General features: G+C 55.8%; 1 protein-coding gene across 1 annotated transcript in view; it reads left to right on the top strand.

Annotated features, from left to right (window-relative positions):
- DNMT1 (DNA methyltransferase 1) overlaps positions 1-17,096 on the top strand; it is a 31,059-nt gene that overhangs the window by 6,319 nt on the left and 7,644 nt on the right. Inside the window, exons 2-28 of the mRNA XM_031065557.1 lie at positions 576-618; positions 1,574-1,681; positions 2,468-2,705; positions 3,249-3,321; positions 3,414-3,504; positions 3,723-3,763; positions 3,879-3,930; positions 4,192-4,275; positions 4,373-4,482; positions 4,562-4,680; positions 4,771-4,863; positions 5,647-5,798; positions 7,356-7,543; positions 8,004-8,193; positions 8,569-8,666; positions 8,754-8,901; positions 9,428-9,543; positions 9,988-10,189; positions 10,278-10,411; positions 10,504-10,677; positions 11,614-11,835; positions 12,683-12,875; positions 13,648-13,738; positions 14,208-14,339; positions 15,390-15,672; positions 16,143-16,284; positions 16,892-16,999. Of these exons, the coding sequence (XP_030921417.1) occupies positions 576-618; positions 1,574-1,681; positions 2,468-2,705; positions 3,249-3,321; positions 3,414-3,504; positions 3,723-3,763; positions 3,879-3,930; positions 4,192-4,275; positions 4,373-4,482; positions 4,562-4,680; positions 4,771-4,863; positions 5,647-5,798; positions 7,356-7,543; positions 8,004-8,193; positions 8,569-8,666; positions 8,754-8,901; positions 9,428-9,543; positions 9,988-10,189; positions 10,278-10,411; positions 10,504-10,677; positions 11,614-11,835; positions 12,683-12,875; positions 13,648-13,738; positions 14,208-14,339; positions 15,390-15,672; positions 16,143-16,284; positions 16,892-16,999 (3,625 nt within the window). The remainder of the gene's footprint in view (positions 1-575; positions 619-1,573; positions 1,682-2,467; positions 2,706-3,248; positions 3,322-3,413; positions 3,505-3,722; positions 3,764-3,878; positions 3,931-4,191; positions 4,276-4,372; positions 4,483-4,561; positions 4,681-4,770; positions 4,864-5,646; positions 5,799-7,355; positions 7,544-8,003; positions 8,194-8,568; positions 8,667-8,753; positions 8,902-9,427; positions 9,544-9,987; positions 10,190-10,277; positions 10,412-10,503; positions 10,678-11,613; positions 11,836-12,682; positions 12,876-13,647; positions 13,739-14,207; positions 14,340-15,389; positions 15,673-16,142; positions 16,285-16,891; positions 17,000-17,096) is intronic.

Consider the following 17,096-nt stretch of genomic DNA (forward strand, 5'->3'; position numbering starts at 1 on the left):
CCCCAAGCCTGATGGTCCTGACCCCAATCTGGGGGTCCTGACCCCAATCCTGGGATTCTGACCCCAATCTGGGGGTCCTGACCCCAATCTGGGGGTCCTGACCCCAATCCTGGGATTCTGACCCCAATCCAGGGGTCCTGACCCCAATCCTGATGGTTCTGACCCCAATCCTGATGGTTCTGACCACAATCCTGGGGATTCTGACCCCAATCCTGGGATTCTGACCCCAATCCAGGGGTCCTGACCCCAATCCTGATGGTTCTGACCCCAATCTGGGGGTCCTGATTCCAACCAATCCTGATGGTTCTGACCCCAATCCTGATGGTTCTGACCCCAATCTGGGGGTCCTGATTCCAATCTGGGGGTTCTGACCCCAATCCGGGGGTCCTGACCCCAATCCTGATGGTTCTGACCCCAGTCCTGATGGTTCTGACCCCAATCTGGGGGTCCTGATTCCAATCCGGGGGTTCTAACCCCAGCCCTGATGGTCTGATTGTCCCTTTGTCCCTTTGTCCCTTTGTCCCCTCCCCTGGTGTCCCCTCCCCTGGTGACCCCGGCTGTGTCCCCCCCCCCAGGCTGCAGGACTTGGAGCGGGATGAGGAGAACCTGGGAGAGAAGGTGAGTCCTGGTTGTCCCCAGTGTCACCTGCCAGTCCTGGAGTGTCCCCAGTGTCACCTGGGCTGTCCCTGTGTCCCCTGTGTCCCCATGGGAAGTGTCCCCTCCGTGCCCCACCTTGTCCCCATGGGAAGTTCTTCTGTGCCCCACGATGTCCCCATGCTGTCCTCACACTGTTCCCGCTGTCCCCTCTGTCCCTCATGTCCCTACAGTGTCCCCAGTGTCCTCACGGTGTCCCCAATGTCCCCTTGGTGTCCCCAGGAGAGCGTCCAGGAGAAGCTGAGCCTCATCTACGGCTTCCTGCTCCCAATGTCCCCACCGTGTCCTCTCCATCCCTAATGTCCCCTCAGTGTCCCCAATGGCCCTGCCGTGTCCCCAGTGTCCCCATGGTGTCCCCGATGTCCCCTCGGTGTCCCCAATGTCCTCACGGTGTCCCGAACGTCCCCTCAGTGTCCCCAATGTCCGCAATGTCCCCAGGAGAGTGTCCAGGAGAAGCTGAGCCTCATCCACGGCTTCCTGCTCCCAGTGTCCCCACCGTGTCCCCTCCATCCCCAATGTCCCCACGGTGTCCCCAATGTCCCCATGGTGTCCCCAATGTCCCCTCGGTGTCCCCGATGTCCCCAGGAGAGCGTCCAGGAGAAGCTGAGCCTCATCCACGGCTTCCTGCTCCCAATGTCCCCACTGTGTCCCCTCCATCCCCAATGTCCTCACGGTGTCCCCAATGGCCCTGCCGTGTCCCCAATGTCCCCATGGTGTCCCCAATGTCCCCTCGGTGTCCCCGATGTCCCCAGGAGAGCGTCCGGGAGAAGCTGAGCCTCATCCACGGCTTCCTGCTCCCAGTGTCCCCACCGTGTCCCCTCCATCCCCAATGTCCCCACCGTGTCCCCAATGGCCCTGCCGTGTCCCCAGTGTCTCCATGGTGTCCCCGATGTCCCCTCGGTGTCCCCAATGTCCCCAGGAGAGCGTCCAGGAGAAGCTGAGCCTCATCCACGGCTTCCTGCAGGCCGAGGTGCAGCTGCAGCTCAGCGAGCTCGAGGCCAAACTGCGCCGGGAGGAGCTCTCCGAGGTGAGACCCCAAACCCTGGGATTGGGGTAAAACACTTGGAAAAGCCTAAAAAGCCCCAGGATTTGGGGTAAAACCCTGGGATTGGGGTAAAACACCTGGAAAAGCCTCAGAAACCCCGGGATTTGGGGTAAAACCATGGGATTTGGGATAAAACACCCGGAAAAGCCTCAAAACCCCTGGGATTTGGGGTGAAACACTGGGATTGGGGTAAAGCCTCAGAACCCCGGGATTTGGGGTAAAACCCTGGGATTGGGGTAAAACACCTGGAAAAGCCTCAGAAACCCCGGGATTTGGGGTAAAACCATGGGATTTGGGATAAAACACCCGGAAAAGCCTCAAAACCCCTGGGATTTGGGGTGAAACACTGGGATTGGGGTAAAACACCTGGAAGAGCCTAAAAAGCCCCAGGATTTGGGGTAAAACCCCAGGAAACTGGGAAAACCCTGGGACTGCACTCAGCCCCCACTTTCGCTGTGGGATTTGGGATCACGAATCTCTGGGATTTGGGATCAAACCCCAAGATTCGAGCTGAGCCCCCATTTTCCCTGTGGGATTTGGGATCACACCCTGGGATTGGTCTCATCTCCCCCTTTCCCTGTGGGATTTGGGATCACGAATCCCTATGGGATTTGGGATCAAACCCCAGGAAATCCCTGGAATTTGGTCTGAGCCTCCCAATACCCCTGTGGGATTTGGGATCACACCCTGGGATTTGGGATCACTTTCCCTGCGGGATTTGGGATCAAACCCCAAGAAACCCCAGGATTTGGCTGCTCCCATCCCCAGGAGCGTTACCTGGCCAAGGTGAAGGCGCTGCTGCGCCAGGAGCTCTCGGCCCCCAACGGCTCCGGGGGCCCCAATCCCAACGGCTGCCCCGGGAACGGCGCCTTCGGCAGCGACGAGGATGAGGATGGGGCCATGGAGCTCGAGGAGGGGGCGGCAGCGTCCTCGTCCCCGTCCTGCTCCGGCCCCGCCGCCAGGGCGCGGAAATCCCGCAGGAGCCGCTCCAACGGCGACGCCAGAAGTGAGGATTTGGGGTTTCGGGGTTTTTTTTGGGGTGTGAATGGGGGTTTGGGGGGGTCTGGAGGGTTTGGGGTGGGGCAGTTCCCATTGGGATGGAGAGGGGATTTTCTTAGGAAGGGTTTTGGGGTCTCCTGGTTTTGGGGTGCGACAATTCCTGTTGGGGTCAAGAACTGGGATCACCTCGGGAAGGGTTTTAGGGTCTTCTCAGGAAGGGTTTTGGGGTCTCCTGGGCTTGGGATGTTGCAATGATTCCCACTGGGATCTCCTTGGGAAGGGTTTTGGGGTCTCCTGCTGTTGGGGTGTGACAGTTCTCATTGGGATCAAGAACTGGGAAGGGTTTTGGGGTCTCCTTGGGAAGGGTTTTGGGGTCTCCTCAGGATGGGTTTTGGGATCTCAGGAAGGGTTTTGGGGTCTCCTTGGGAAGGGTTTTGGGGTCTCCTCTGGAAGGGTTTTGGGGTCTCCTCTGGAAGGGTTTTGGGGTCTCCTGGCCTTGGGGTGTGACAATTCCCGTTGGGATTTGGGATCCACCGTGATTTTCCCGCAGAGTCTCCGGCCAGCTCCCGCGTCACGCGCAGCTCCGGCCGGCAGCCGTCCATCCTCAGCCTCCTGTCCAAAGGGTCAGTGGGAAGGGTCACCCTCCTCTTCCTCATGCCACCATCCCGAACCCTTCCCATTCCCCAAAAAATCCCGTCCTGGGTCGATCCCACAGATCCAACAAGAGGAAATCAGAGGAGGTCAACGGGGAGGTGAAGCCGGAGCTGATGAACGTGGAGAAGGAGGAGGAGGAGCTGGAGGAGAAGGTTGGTGGTGACGTCCCAGACCTTTTCCAGGTCGTTTTTGGGGTGATTACTCAGGATTTTGCTCTGTTGTGACATCCTGGAGCTTTTCCAGGTCGTTTTTGGGGTGATTTCCCAGGATTTTGCTCTGTTGTGACATCCTGGGGGATTTCCCAAGATTTTGGCCACGCTGGGATTGCATTTTCCTGTTCCTTTTCCCATTTTTTTGCCTTTTTCTCCAGGATCAAGACGAGAAAAGGATGAAAATGGAAACCAAAGATGGGTGAGGAAAAGGGGGAACATTCCCAGAGCCGTGTCCTGGTGACGGTGACAATGACAGTGACAACGATGACATCACTGCTCCATCCTCATCCCAGAATTTCATTTTTCCCTCCCAGGTCGGAAATCAAAGATGAAATCCCTCAGGTTAAAATCACTGCTTCTGCTAAAGTAAGTCCCTCCTCATTCCAGCTTTTTTGGGGATTTTTTAATCCCTTAAAACTCCTGAATTTTAAGTTTTTTTGGGACGGGTTGATTGTTCCAAAGGATGGATGATCCTATGGGAATATAAATCTATTTCCAGCCTTTTCAGCTTCCCAAAACCAAACAGCTGGGGCTGGTTCTGATGTGAAACCCCAAATTTTCCCAAAATCCGGGATAATTCCAGGAATAACTTTGGGAAAAGCTGATTCTCCCTCCTCTCTCGCGCAGACCACCCCCCCAAAATGCCTCGACTGCCGGCAGTACCTGGACGACCCCGACCTCAAATTCTTCCAAGGGGACCCCGACGACGCCGTAAGGGATCCAAACCTCCTTTCCCTGAGCTCATGAAAATCAGGAATATCCCTAAATCCCTTTTTTTTTGGGGTTATTTTTTCCCCCCCAAATCCAGCTGGAGGAGCCGGAGATGCTGACGGACGAGCGCTTGTCCATCTTCGACGCCAACGAGGACGGCTTCGAGAGCTACGAGGACCTCCCCCAGCACAAAGTCACCTCCTTCAGGTGAGATCCTGGGGGAGATTCCCGCTGGAATTCCCTCTGGAACGGTGTCCCACGCCCTCCCTGTCCCCACCCCCGGCAGCGTTTACGACAAGAGGGGACATCTGTGTCCCTTCGACACCGGGCTCATCGAGAGGAACATCGAGCTCTACTTCAGCGGCGTCGTCAAACCCATCTACGACGACAACCCCTGCCTGGACGGTGAGGGAACGCCCGGAATTCCGGGGGATTTGGGGATTCCCCAGGTGGGAATTGTTCGGATTTTGGGGTTTTTTTTTTTTGCCTTGGCAGGTGGGGTGAGAGCCAAGAAGTTGGGGCCCATCAACGCCTGGTGGATCACGGGCTTCGACGGCGGGGAGAAGGCGCTCATCGGCTTCAGCACGGGTGAGGAGGGGATTGGGGGGAATTTGGGGCTTTTTTGGGTTGGTTTTGGGTTATTTTGAGCTTTTTTTGAGGTGAGGAGGGGCTTTGGGGGAATTTGGGGATTTTTTGAGTTGGTTTTGGGTTATTTTGGGCTTTTTTTTAGTTTTTCTTTGGGGAGGCTTTCAGGGTTTTTGCCCTTTCTCCTTCTTCTCCCTTCTCCTTTATTCTCCCTTTCTTCTCCTTCTCTCCCTTTTTTCCCCATTTTCTTTTCTCCCTTTTTCTCCCTTTTTTCCATTTTCTTTTCTCTCTTTTTCTCCCTCTACTTTTTTGTTTTTCTTTTTGGTTCTGTTTTTTCTTGTTTTCTTTCTTTTTCTTTCTTTTTCTCTTTTTCTTTTCTCTCTCTTTTTTCCATATTTTCTCTGTTTTTTCTTCTCATTTCTCCTCTTTTCTTCTTCGTCTTCTTTTCTTCTCTTTTCTCCTTTTTCCTGCTCTTTTCCCCTTCATTTTGTTTCTCTTTTCTTTTCTCTCTCTTTTCTGTTTCCTGCTCTTTTCCCCTTTATTTTCTTTCTTTTCCTTTCTCTTTCTTTCCTCCTTTTTTCTCCTTTTTCCTGCTCTTTTCCCCTTATTTTCTTTCCTCCCCTTTTCCTCCTTTTCCCTTTATTTTTTCTCTCTCTTTCCTCCTCTTTTCTTTCCCTTCTCCTTTTTCCTCCTCTTCCCTTTTCTCCCCCATTCCTTTCCTCTCCCTCACCCAGAACCCCCCATTTTTCCCCAAAATCCCTCAATTTTGGGGTTTTTTTTCCCCAGCCTTTGCCGACTACATCCTGATGGAGCCGAGCGAGGAGTACGCGTCCACCTTCGCGCTGATGCAGGAGAAGATCTACATGAGCAAGATCGTGGTGGAGTTCCTGCAGAACAACCGCCACGTCAGCTACGAGGACCTGCTCAACAAGATCGAGGTGACCGTGCCACCACAGAGACCATCCCCAACTCTTCCCAACCATCCCCAACTCTTCCCAACCGTCCCCAAGCCTTCCAAACCATCCCCAACCCTTCCCAACCATCCCCAACTCTTCCCAACCGTCCCCAAGCCTTCCAAACCATCCCCAACCCTTCCCAACCATCCCCAACTCTTCCCAACCGTCCCCAAACCTTCCAAACCATCCCCAACTCTTCCCAACCATCCCCAAACCTTCCAAACCATCCCCAAACCTTCCAACCCTTCCCGAGCATCCCCAACTCTCTTCTCAACCATCCCCAACCCTTCCAAACCATTCCAAACCATCTCAACCATTCCCAACCGTCCCCAACTCTTCCCAACCGTCCCCAAACCTTCCAAACCATCCCCAACCCTTCCCAACCATCCCCAACCCTTCCCAACCATCCCCAACTCTTCCCAACCGTCCCCAAGCCTTCCAAACCATCCCCAACCCTTCCCAACCATCCCCAACCATCTCCAACCCTTCCCAACCACCCTCAATCCTTCCCAACCATTCCAAACCATCTCCAACCCTTCCCAACAGTTCCCAACCTTGGTGACCCTCAGAATGGGTGATCTGGAGAGGGGTCAGAGACCGTCCCCAACCAATCCCAACCATCCCCAACCAATCCCAACCTTGGTGACCTTTGGAATGGATGATGATCTGGAGAGGGTCAGGGGCCATTCCTGGCCACCCTTAACCATCCCCAACCATCTCCAACCACCTCCAACCATCCCCAACCATCCCCAACCCTTCCAAACCATTCCTAACCATCTCAACCCTTCCAAACCATTCCCAACCATCCCCAACTCTTCTCGACCATCCCCAAACCTTCCCAACCATCCCCAACCATCCCCAAACCATCCCCAAACCTTCCAAACCATCTCCAGCCCTTTCCAACCATCCCCAACTATTCCCAACCATCCCCAACCCTTCCAAACCATTCCAAACCATCCCCAACCATTCTCAACCATTCCAAACCATCTTCAACCCTTCCCAACCATCTCAACCATTCCCAACCCTGGTGACCTTTGGAATGGATGATCTGGAGAGGGTCAGGGGCTATTTCTGGCCACCCTTAACCATCCCCAACCATCCCCAACCCTTCCAAACCATTCCCAACCCTTCCAAACCATCCCCAACCCTTCCCAACCATCCCAAACCATCTCCAACCCTTCCCAACCACCCTCAATCCTTCCCAACCATTCCAAACCATCTCCAACCCTTCCCAACAGTTCCCAACCTTGGTGACCCTCAGAATGGGTGATCTGGAGAGGGGTCAGAGACCGTCCCCAACCAATCCCAACCATCCCCAACCAATCCCAACCTTGGTGACCTTTGGAATGGATGATGATCTGGAGAGGGTCAGGGGCCATTCCTGGCCACCCTTAACCATCCCCAACCATCTCCAACCACCTCCAACCATCCCTAACTGTTCCCAACCTTGGTGACCCTTGGAATGGGTAATCTGGGGAGGGGTCACCTACCATTCCTGGCCATCTCCAACCATCCCCAACCCTTCCCAACCTCCCCCAGACCACGGTGCCGCCGGCGGGGCTCAACTTCAACCGTTTCACGGAGGACTCGCTGCTGCGCCACGCGCAGTTCGTGGTGGAGCAGGTGGAGAGCTACGACGAGGCCGGCGACAGTGACGAGCCCCCGGTGCTCATCACGCCCTGCATGAGGGACCTCATCAAGCTGGCCGGCGTCACCCTGGGCAAGAGGTGAGGTTTGGGGGCAAAAAACCCAAAAATTAGGAAAATCCAATCAAAAATTTGGAAGTGGGACCTCAAAAGTGAGAGAATTTGCCCAAAATTGGGAAGGGTTTGGGTTCTGTGAGCACAAAACTGGGGGAATCCAACCAAAAGTGGGAAACTTCCCAAAACTGGTGAGGATTTGGGTTCAACAGTGTGAGAAGTGCTGGGAATCAGAGCAGAAAGCCCTCCAAAATTGGGGAGACCCTCTCAAAACTGGGACAGTTCTCCCAAAATTGGGAAGATCCTCCCGAAACTGGGAAGATCCTCCCAAAACTGGGCAAGCCCAAACCTGGTGCTGCTCCAGAGGGAGAAGGACGCTGGGTTGGGTCCCCAAAATCCATCCACACCTTTTGGGGACCTCACCTGGCACCTGTGGGGGTCCCTGGGTGTCCCTGGGCGTGGCCTGAGCGCTGTCCCCGTGCCGCAGGCGCGCCGTGCGGCGCCAGGCCATCCGCCACCCCACGCGCATCGACAAGGACAAGGGTCCCACCAAGGCCACCACCACCAAGCTGGTGTACCTCATCTTCGACACCTTCTTCTCGGAGCAGATCGAGAAGGACGAGCGCGAGGAGGACAAGGAGAACACCACCAAGCGCCGGCGCTGCGGCGTCTGCGAGGTGGCCACGGGTCGCCGGCGGGGCGGCGGGGATGGGTTTGGGTGGTTGGTGTTGGGGGGTCTTCCAGCCTTGGTCAATGTCAGTGTCACGGGTTGGGTTGGGTTGGTTGGTCTTGAAGGACTCCCAGAGTTGGTCAACATCAGCATCATAGGCTGGGTTGGTTGGTTTTGGAGAAGTGTTGGTCAACACCAGCATCATGGGTGGGGTTGGTTGGTTTCGGAGAGTCTTCCGGTGTTGGTCAACATCAGCATCATGGGTGGGGTTGGTTGGTTTTGGAAGATCTTCCAGCTTTGGCCAACATCAACATCATGCGTTGGTTGAGTTGATCATGGAGGGGCGTTCCCGGTGTCACCGGTGTCCCCTGTCCCGTGCCAGGTGTGCCAGCAGCCCGAGTGTGGCAAGTGCAAGGCGTGCCAGAACATGGTCAAGTTCGGTGGCAGCGGCCGCAGCAAGCAGGCGTGTCTGCAGAGGAGGTGGGTGGCCCTGTCCCCGACGTCCCCAACGTCCCTGTCCCCAAACTCGCTGTCCCCATTGCTGGTGACACCCTGGTGACGTCCCAGGTGTCCCAACCTGGCGGTGCGGGAGGCAGATGAGGATGAGGAGGTCGATGACAACATCCCCGAGATGCCCTCGCCCAAGAAGATGCTCCAGGGCCGCAAGAAGAAGCAGAACAAGAGCCGGATCTCCTGGGTGGGGGAGCCCATCAAGGTGAGGCACCTGGGCAGGTGAGGGGGCCTGTCCAGGTGAGGGGACACGTCCAGGTGAGGGGATCTGGCAAGGTTAGGAGAACCCATCCAGGTTAGGAGAACTCATCCAGGTGAGGGGAACCCATCCAGGTGAGGGAGCCCATCCAGATGAGGAGAACCCATGCAGGTGAGGCCGGAGTTGGATCTCTTGGATGGAGGAACCCATCCAGGTGAGGGGATCTGGCAAGGTGAGGGGAACCCATCCAGGTGAGGAGAGCCCATCCAGGTGAGGAGAACCCATCCAGGTGAGGTCAGAGTTGGATCTTAAGGGTGAGGAGAACCCATCCAGGTGAGGAGAACCCATCCAGGTGAGGTCAGAGTTGGATCTTAAGGGTGAGGAGAACCCATCCAGGTGAGGTCAGAGTTGGATCTTAGGGGTGAGGGAACCCATCCAAGTGAGGAGAACCCATCCAGGTGAGGAGAACCCATCCAGGTGAGGAGAAGCCATCCAGGTGAGGCCGTACCTGTAACGCCCCCGTGTCCCGCAGAGCGACGGCAAGAAGGATTTCTACCAACGCGTCTGCATCGACTCTGAGACCCTGGAGGTGGGAGACTGCGTGTCCGTGAGCCCCGACGACCCCACCAAGCCCCTCTACCTGGCCAGGTGCGTTCTCCATCTTCTTACAGGGGTGGGGACATGGGGACATCCCCGCTGAGACCCTCCACCTGGCCAGGTGGGTTCTCCATGTTCCCCATGGGGATGTCCCTGATGATCCCACCAAGCCAGGTGGGTTCTCCATGTTCACGCAGGGGTGGGGACATGGGGACATCCCCACTGAGATCCTCCACCTGCCCAGGTGGGTTCTCCATTTTCCGATGGGTTTGGGGAGAGTGGGATGTCCCCAATGATTCCACCTGGCCAGGTGGGTTCTCCATTCTCCCATGGGGTTGGGGACATCTCTGATGATCCCACCAAGCCAGGTGGGTTCTCCTATGGGGTCAGAACAGGGGATGGCCCCAATGATTCCACCAAGCCAGGTGGGTTCTCCATTCTCCCACGGCGTTGGGGACATGGGGACATCCCCTCTCACACCGTGCCACTCCTCAGGGTGACGGCCATGTGGGAGGACAGCAGTGGCCAGATGTTCCACGCCCACTGGTTCTGCCCGGGCTCGGACACCGTCCTGGGGGCCACCTCGGACCCTCTGGAGCTGTTCCTGGTGGACGAGTGCGAGGACATGCAGCTCTCCTACATCCACGGCAAGGTCAACGTCATCTACAAGGCGCCCTCGGACAACTGGGCCATGGAGGTGGGGACATGGCGGTGGGGACAGCTGGACCTGCTGGTGCCGGTCAGCGCGGCCCAGCCCGGCCACCCTGCTGCTCTTTGTCCTCCAGGGCGGGCTGGACACGGAGATCAAGATGGTGGAAGACGACGGAAGGACCTACTTCTACCAGATGTGGTACGACCAGGAGTACGCGCGCTTCGAGAGCCCGCCCAGCACGCAGCCCACCGAGGACAACAAGTACAAGTCAGTTTTTGGGTGGAAAAACCCGAAATTTTGGGTCCTTCCCACCTCAAAAATGGATTTTTTTTCTGGAGAACCTGGTGGTGTCCCAGCAGGTTCTGCATGAGCTGCGCGCGCCTGGACGAGGTGAGGCACAAGGAGATCCCCAAGGTGGCCGAGCCGCTGGAGGAGGCCGATGGGAAGATGTTCTACGCCGCGGCCACCAAGAACGGCGTCCAGTACCGCCTTGGGGACGGGGTCTACCTGCTGCCAGATGCCTTCTCCTTCAGGTGGGTTTGAGGATCACATTTTTGGGTATTCCCACCTGTCAATGGAGGTCTGGTGTCCTGAATTTCCAGAAGTTTGGCATCAGAATTGCCCCAATTTTGGTTTTGATTCGTTTAATTGAGAGGTGGCTCTGGTGGAATGATCTTGGTGCTGGTTTTTTGGGGAGTGAATTGGAATTTGGGAATTGCAGGATCGGAGATTTCAAGTTGGGAGATCCCTCAGAGACCCTGAGTTCCAAATTTTAACCCAAAGTTTTGGGGGATAAATTGGAATTACGGAGTTAAGGCTCTAAAGCCTCTCCAAGATCTCTCAATTCCAACTCTTCACCCAACTTCTGACAAAAAAATTGGGGTCAGGGCTGGAAAACTCCTCCAAGACCTCTCAATCCAAATCTTCACCCAACTTCTGGTGGACAATTTGGAATTATGGAATCATAGAACCAATTAAGGCTAGGAGACCCCTCCAAGGTTCCTCAATTCCAACTTTTCACCCAACTTTTGATGGACAAACCAGACTCAAGGCTGGAAAACCCCTCCAAGATCCCCAAATTCCAAATCTTCACCCAACTTTTGATGGACAAATTAGAGATACGGAATTATAGAACCACTTAAGGTTAGGAAACCTCGCCAAGATCCCTCAATTCCAATTCTTCCTCAATTCCAAATCTCAATTCCAAACCCAACTTTTGATGGACAAACCCGACTCAAGGTTGTAAAACCCCTCCAAGATCCCCAAATTCCAACTCTCCACCCAACTTTTGATGGACAAACCCAACTCAAGTCTATAAAACCCCTCCAAGATCCCCAAATTCCAACTCTCCACCCAACTTTTGATGGACAAACCAAACTCAAAGTCTATAAAACCGCTCCAACTGGACCCCCCACCACCCCCACCTCCCCATCCCGACGTTTTGGGGCCGTTTCTCCCGATTTCGCCAGCGTGAAGCCGGCCAGCCCGGCCAAGAGGCCCAAGAAGGAGGCGGTGGACGAGGAGCTGCACCCCGAGCACTACCGGAAGTACTCGGAGTACATCAAGGGCAGCAACCTGGACGCGCCCGACCCGTTCCGCGTGGGCCGCATCAAGAGCATCTTCTGCAGCCTGCGCGGCAACGGCAAACCCAACGAGGCCGACATCAAACTCTGCATCTACAAGTTCTACAGGTGCCAAATCCGGCGGGTTTTGGGGGCGTTTTGGGGGGTTTGGGAGAAGGTTTGGAGTTGGTGGTGAAAGGAGGTTTTGGTGGCTCAAAGTTTTGGTTGACTTCATGGTTTGGATGATCCTTGTTGGACCTTCCCAGTTGGAAGAGCCTGTCCCAAAATCAGGAGGGTTGTCCCAGACTTGGTGAGGCTGGTTGGCTTCAAAATTGGGAATTTTGTCCCCAAATCTGTGAGGGTTTTTCCCAAAATTGGGAAAATTCTCCCAAAATTGATGAGGAATTTGGGGTCGGTGGCGTGAGCGGTGCTGGGAATTGGGGTAGAAATCCACAAACTTGGATGATCCTGGTGGGACATCTTTGGACGTTTTTGGATGTCTTGAGATGTCTTTGGATGTCTTTGGATTTTTTTGGGGGTATCTTTGGATATTTTGGGTCATTTTTGGATGTCCTGGAACGCCTTGAGACATCTTTGGACTTCTTTGGACATCTTTGGATTTTTTTGGGGTATTTTTTGATATTTTGGGACATTTTTGAATGTCCCGGGACATCTTGAGATGTCTTTGGGCTTCTTTGGATTTTTTTGGTTAACTTTGGATATTTTGAGACATTTTTCGATGTCCTGCAACATCTTGAGATGTCTCTGGATTTCTTTGGGTGTCATGGGAGCTCTTTGAACATCTCAGAACATTTTTGGACCCCTTTTCCCTCAATCCCCTCCCCATCCCACCTCCAATCTTCCCTCCATCCCACCCCAAACCCCCTCTCCAAACCCCGACCCCACCAACACCACCACGAGGAGGACCCACCTCGGTTTTCTCTCCTAATCCTGACGTTCTTCTGGAAACTTCCAGGCCCGAGAACACCCACAAGTCCACGAAGGCGAGCTACCACGCCGACATCAACCTGCTCTACTGGAGTGACGAGGAGGCCACCGTGGAGTTCCGGGCGGTCCAGGGCCGCTGCTCCGTGGTCTACGGCGAGGACCTGACCGAGAGCATCCAGGACTACTCGGCCGGGGGCCTGGACCGCTTCTACTTCCTGGAGGTGAGGGAAGGAGGGGTTCCAGGGGAGGAGGAGATGGTTGGAGACACCAGGGGTGGAGCAAAATTTGAGGTTCTGGTGTCTCCAGGTGGGAGTTCCATGGTAGGGTTGGATTTGGGGCAGGTTCTGAGATTTTGGGGAGCAAATTCTGGGTACTAAACTGGATTTTGAAGGATCTGGATGGGTTCCTGGATGTCTGGAGACACCAGGGATGGAGCAAAATTTGGGGTTCTGGTGTCTCCAGGTGGGAGTTCCATGGTAGAGTTGGGTTTGGGGCCGGTTCTGAGATTTTGGGGAGCAAATTCTGGGTACTAAACTGGATTTTGAAGGATCTGGATGGGTTCCTGGAGGTCTGGAAGAGTTCCTGGATGTCTGGAGACACCAGGGATGGAGCAAAATTTGGGGTTCTGGGTGGTTTTCCATGGAAGGGTTGGATTTGGAGCCGGTTCTGAGATTTTGGGAAGCAAATTTTGGGTACTACATTGAGTTTTCGAGGATCTGGATGAGTTCCTGGAGGTCTGGATGAGTTCCTGGAGGTCTGGAGACACCAGGGATGGAGCAAAATTTGGGGTTCTGGTGTCTCCAGGTGGGAGTTCCATGGTAGAGTTGGGTTTGGGGCCGGTTCTGAGATTTTGGGGAGCAAATTCTGGGTACTAAACTGGATTTTGAAGGATCTGGATGGGTTCCTGGATGTCTGGAGACACCAGGGATGGAGCAAAATTTGGGGGTTCTGGTGAAATGGGGATTTTTGTTTGGTTATTTTTTTTTTTTCCAGGCTTACAACGCCAAAACCAAGAGCTTTGAGGATCCTCCCAACCACGCCCGGAGCTCCGGGAACAAAGGGAAGGGGAAGGGGAAAGGGAAAGGTGAGGCTGGAAAAGGGCTGGAAAATGGGTGGAAAAAGGGCAGGAAAAGGGGTAGAAAATGGGTGAAATGGGGCAAAAAATGGTTAAAAAAGGGGCTGAAAAATGGGGTGGAAAAGAGGTGGGGAAGGGGCTGGGAAAGGGGCAGAAAATGGGTGAAAAAGGGGCAGAAAATGGGTGAAAGAGGGGCAGAAAATGAATAAAAATGGGGCAGAAAAATGGGGTGGAAAAGAGGTGGGAAACAGGCAGAAAATGGGTAAAAAAGGAGCAGAAAATGGGGCAGAAAATGAGTAAAAAAGGGGAAGAAATTGGGTAAAATGGGGCAGAAAAAGAGGCAGAAAATGGGTAAAAAAGGGGCAGAAATTGGGTAAAAAAGTGGCAGAAAAGGGTCTGGGAGGTGATGGATTCCCAGAGGAAGATGAGGAGGAGGAAGAGCAGGCACTGAGCCGTTCCTGGCTGGGTTTGTTGGCAGGGAAGGGCAAAGGGAAGGCGGCGAGCGCGGAGCAGAGCGAGCAGGAGCCGGCCAAGCTGCAGGTGCCCAAGCTGAGGACTCTGGACGTGTTCTCCGGCTGTGGAGGCCTCTCCGAGGGCTTCCACCAGGCAGGTGAGGTCCAGCTGGTGGAGCTGGGGCGTGGCTGGGGTGGGAAGGGGGTGGGAAAGGTCTCAGGGGTTGGTAAATCTGCTGGAGGTCCACCTGGTTCTGGGCGTTCCCACCCAGTTCTGGGCGTTCCCACCCAACCGCGGTCAGTTCCACCCAACCATGGTCATTCTCACCCACCCATGGTCATTCCCATCCAGTCGTGGTCATTCCCCCCCAACCGTGGTCATTCCCCCCCAACCGTGGTCATTCCCCCCCAACCGTGGTCATTCCCCCCCAACCGTGGTCATTCCCCCCCAACCGTGGTCATTCCCCCCCAACCGTGGTCATTCCCCCCCAACCGTGGTCATTCCCCCCCAACCGTGGTCATTCCCCCCCAACCGTGGTCATTCCCCCCCAACCGTGGTCATTCCCCCCCAACCGTGGTCATTCCCCCCCAACCGTGGTCATTCCCCCCCAACCGTGGTCATTCCCCCCCAACCGTGGTCATTCCCCCCCAACCGTGGTCATTCCCCCCCAACCGTGGTCATTCCCCCCCAACCGTGGTCATTCCCCCCCAACCGTGGTCATTCCCCCCCAACCGTGGTCATTCCCCCCCAACCGTGGTCATTCCCCCCCAACCGTGGTCATTCCCCCCCAACCGTGGTCATTCCCCCCCAACCGTGGTCATTCCCCCCCAACCGTGGTCATTCCCCCCCAACCGTGGTCATTCCCCCCCAACCGTGGTCATTCCCACCCAACCGTGGTCATTCCCACCCAATTGTGGTAATTTCCATCCAACCATGATTATTCCCACCCATCTCTGACAATCCCTGACCATCCCCACCCAACTTTGGCCATTCCCACCCATCCCTGACCATCCCTGACCATTCCCACCCATCCCTGACCATTCCCAATGTCCATCTCTGACCATTCCCAATGTCCATCTCTGACCATCCTCACCCATCCCTGACCATTCCCAATGTCCATCTCTGACCATCCTCATCCATCCCTGACCATTCCCACCCAACTTTGGCCATTCCCACCCAACTCCGCCCACCCCGGCCGTGCCCTCAGGTGTCTCGGAGACGCTCTGGGCCATCGAGATGTGGGAGCCGGCGGCGCAGGCGTTCCGGCTCAACAACCCCGGCACCACGGTGTTCACCGAGGACTGCAACGTGCTCCTCAAGCTGGTCATGGCCGGCGAGAAGACCAACTCCTTGGGCCAGAAGCTGCCCCAGAAGGGCGACGTGGAGATGCTCTGTGGTGGCCCCCCGTGCCAGGGCTTCAGCGGCATGAACCGCTTCAACTCGCGCACCTACTCCAAGTTCAAGAACTCCCTGGTGGTCTCCTTCCTCAGGTGGGTTCTGGAGGGGGTTTCTGGGAGGTTGGGACCCCATCTGGTGTCCCCTGATGGGTGTGAAGAGGTTTTTTGGGAGGTGGAACCCCATCTGATGTCCCCTCATGGATGTGGAGAGGATTTTTTGGGGCGATCGAGGGGGTTTTTGTGATGAGACCCCATCTGATGTCCCCAGGTGGGTCTGGAGGGGGTTTTTGGGAGGTGAGACCACATCCAGTGTCCCCTGGTGGGGTTGGAGGGGTTTTTGGGAGGTGGGACCCCATCTGATGTCCCCTCATGGGTCTGGAGGGGGTTTCTGGGAGGTGAGACCCCATCTGGTGTTCTCTGGTGGGTCTTCAGGGGTTTTTGGGACGTGGAACCCCATCTGGTGTTCCCCTGGTGGGTGTGGAGAGGACTTCCTGGGGTGATGGAGGGGATTTTTGAGGTGAGACCCCCTCCGGTGTCCCCTGGCCACCCCGCTGTCCCCGCAGTTACTGCGATTATTACCGGCCGCGCTTCTTCCTGCTGGAGAACGTCCGGAACTTCGTGTCCTTCAAGAGGTCCATGGTGCTCAAGCTGACCCTGCGCTGCCTGGTGCGCATGGGCTACCAGTGCACCTTCGGGGTGCTCCAGGTAGGCTCTCCAGGGCTGATTTTGGGGGAAAAAAACCCCTTTTTTGGCACCCTGAGGAACGTTGGTTGTGTCGTTCCTCGGGGACGTTCCCAAAGGAGTTGTCGGTTGGGATTGGCCGATTCCCAGTTGGTCTGTTGGGTTCTCCAAAGGAGGAATGGACTCCTTGGGTGGCTTTGGGGACATTCCCAGAGGGAACAGGTTCTCCAGAGGAGGAATTGACTCCTTGGGTGGCTTTGGAGACATTCCCACCCCTGTCCTTCAGGAACTGTCCCCTCCAAAGACCTCTTGGGTGGCTCTGGGGACACTCCCATCTCCATGAAGGCTCCACATGGCCATGGCCACCACAGTTCCCCTAGGAACTGTCCCCTCCAAAGGCAGAACTGTCCCCTCGGGTGGCTCTGGGGACATTCCCATCTCTGTGAAGGTTCCACGTGGCCATGGCCACCACAGGAACTGCCCCTCCAGAGGCAGACCTGTCCCCTGGGGTGGCTCTGTCCCCTCTCGGTGACAATGTTGTCCCCTCAGGCCGGGCAGTACGGCGTGGCGCAGACGCGGCTCTGTCCCCTGGGGTGGCTCTGTCCCCATGGTGACAATGTTGTCCCCTCAGGCCGGGCAGTACGGCGTGGCGCAGACGCGGCGCTGCGCCATCATGCTGGGGTGGCCCTGGCTCTGTTGGTGTCCCCATGGTGACAATGTTGTCCCCTCAGGCCGGGCAGTACGGCGTGGCACAGATGTGGCTCTGTCCCCTGGGGTGGCTCTGTCCCCTCGGTGACAATGGGATTGTCCCCTCAGGCCGGGCAGTACGGCGTGGC

This window comes from Geospiza fortis, unplaced genomic scaffold (genome assembly GCF_000277835.1).
Source record: "Geospiza fortis unplaced genomic scaffold, GeoFor_1.0 scaffold1338, whole genome shotgun sequence".
Taxonomy (NCBI): Eukaryota; Metazoa; Chordata; class Aves; order Passeriformes; family Thraupidae; genus Geospiza; species Geospiza fortis.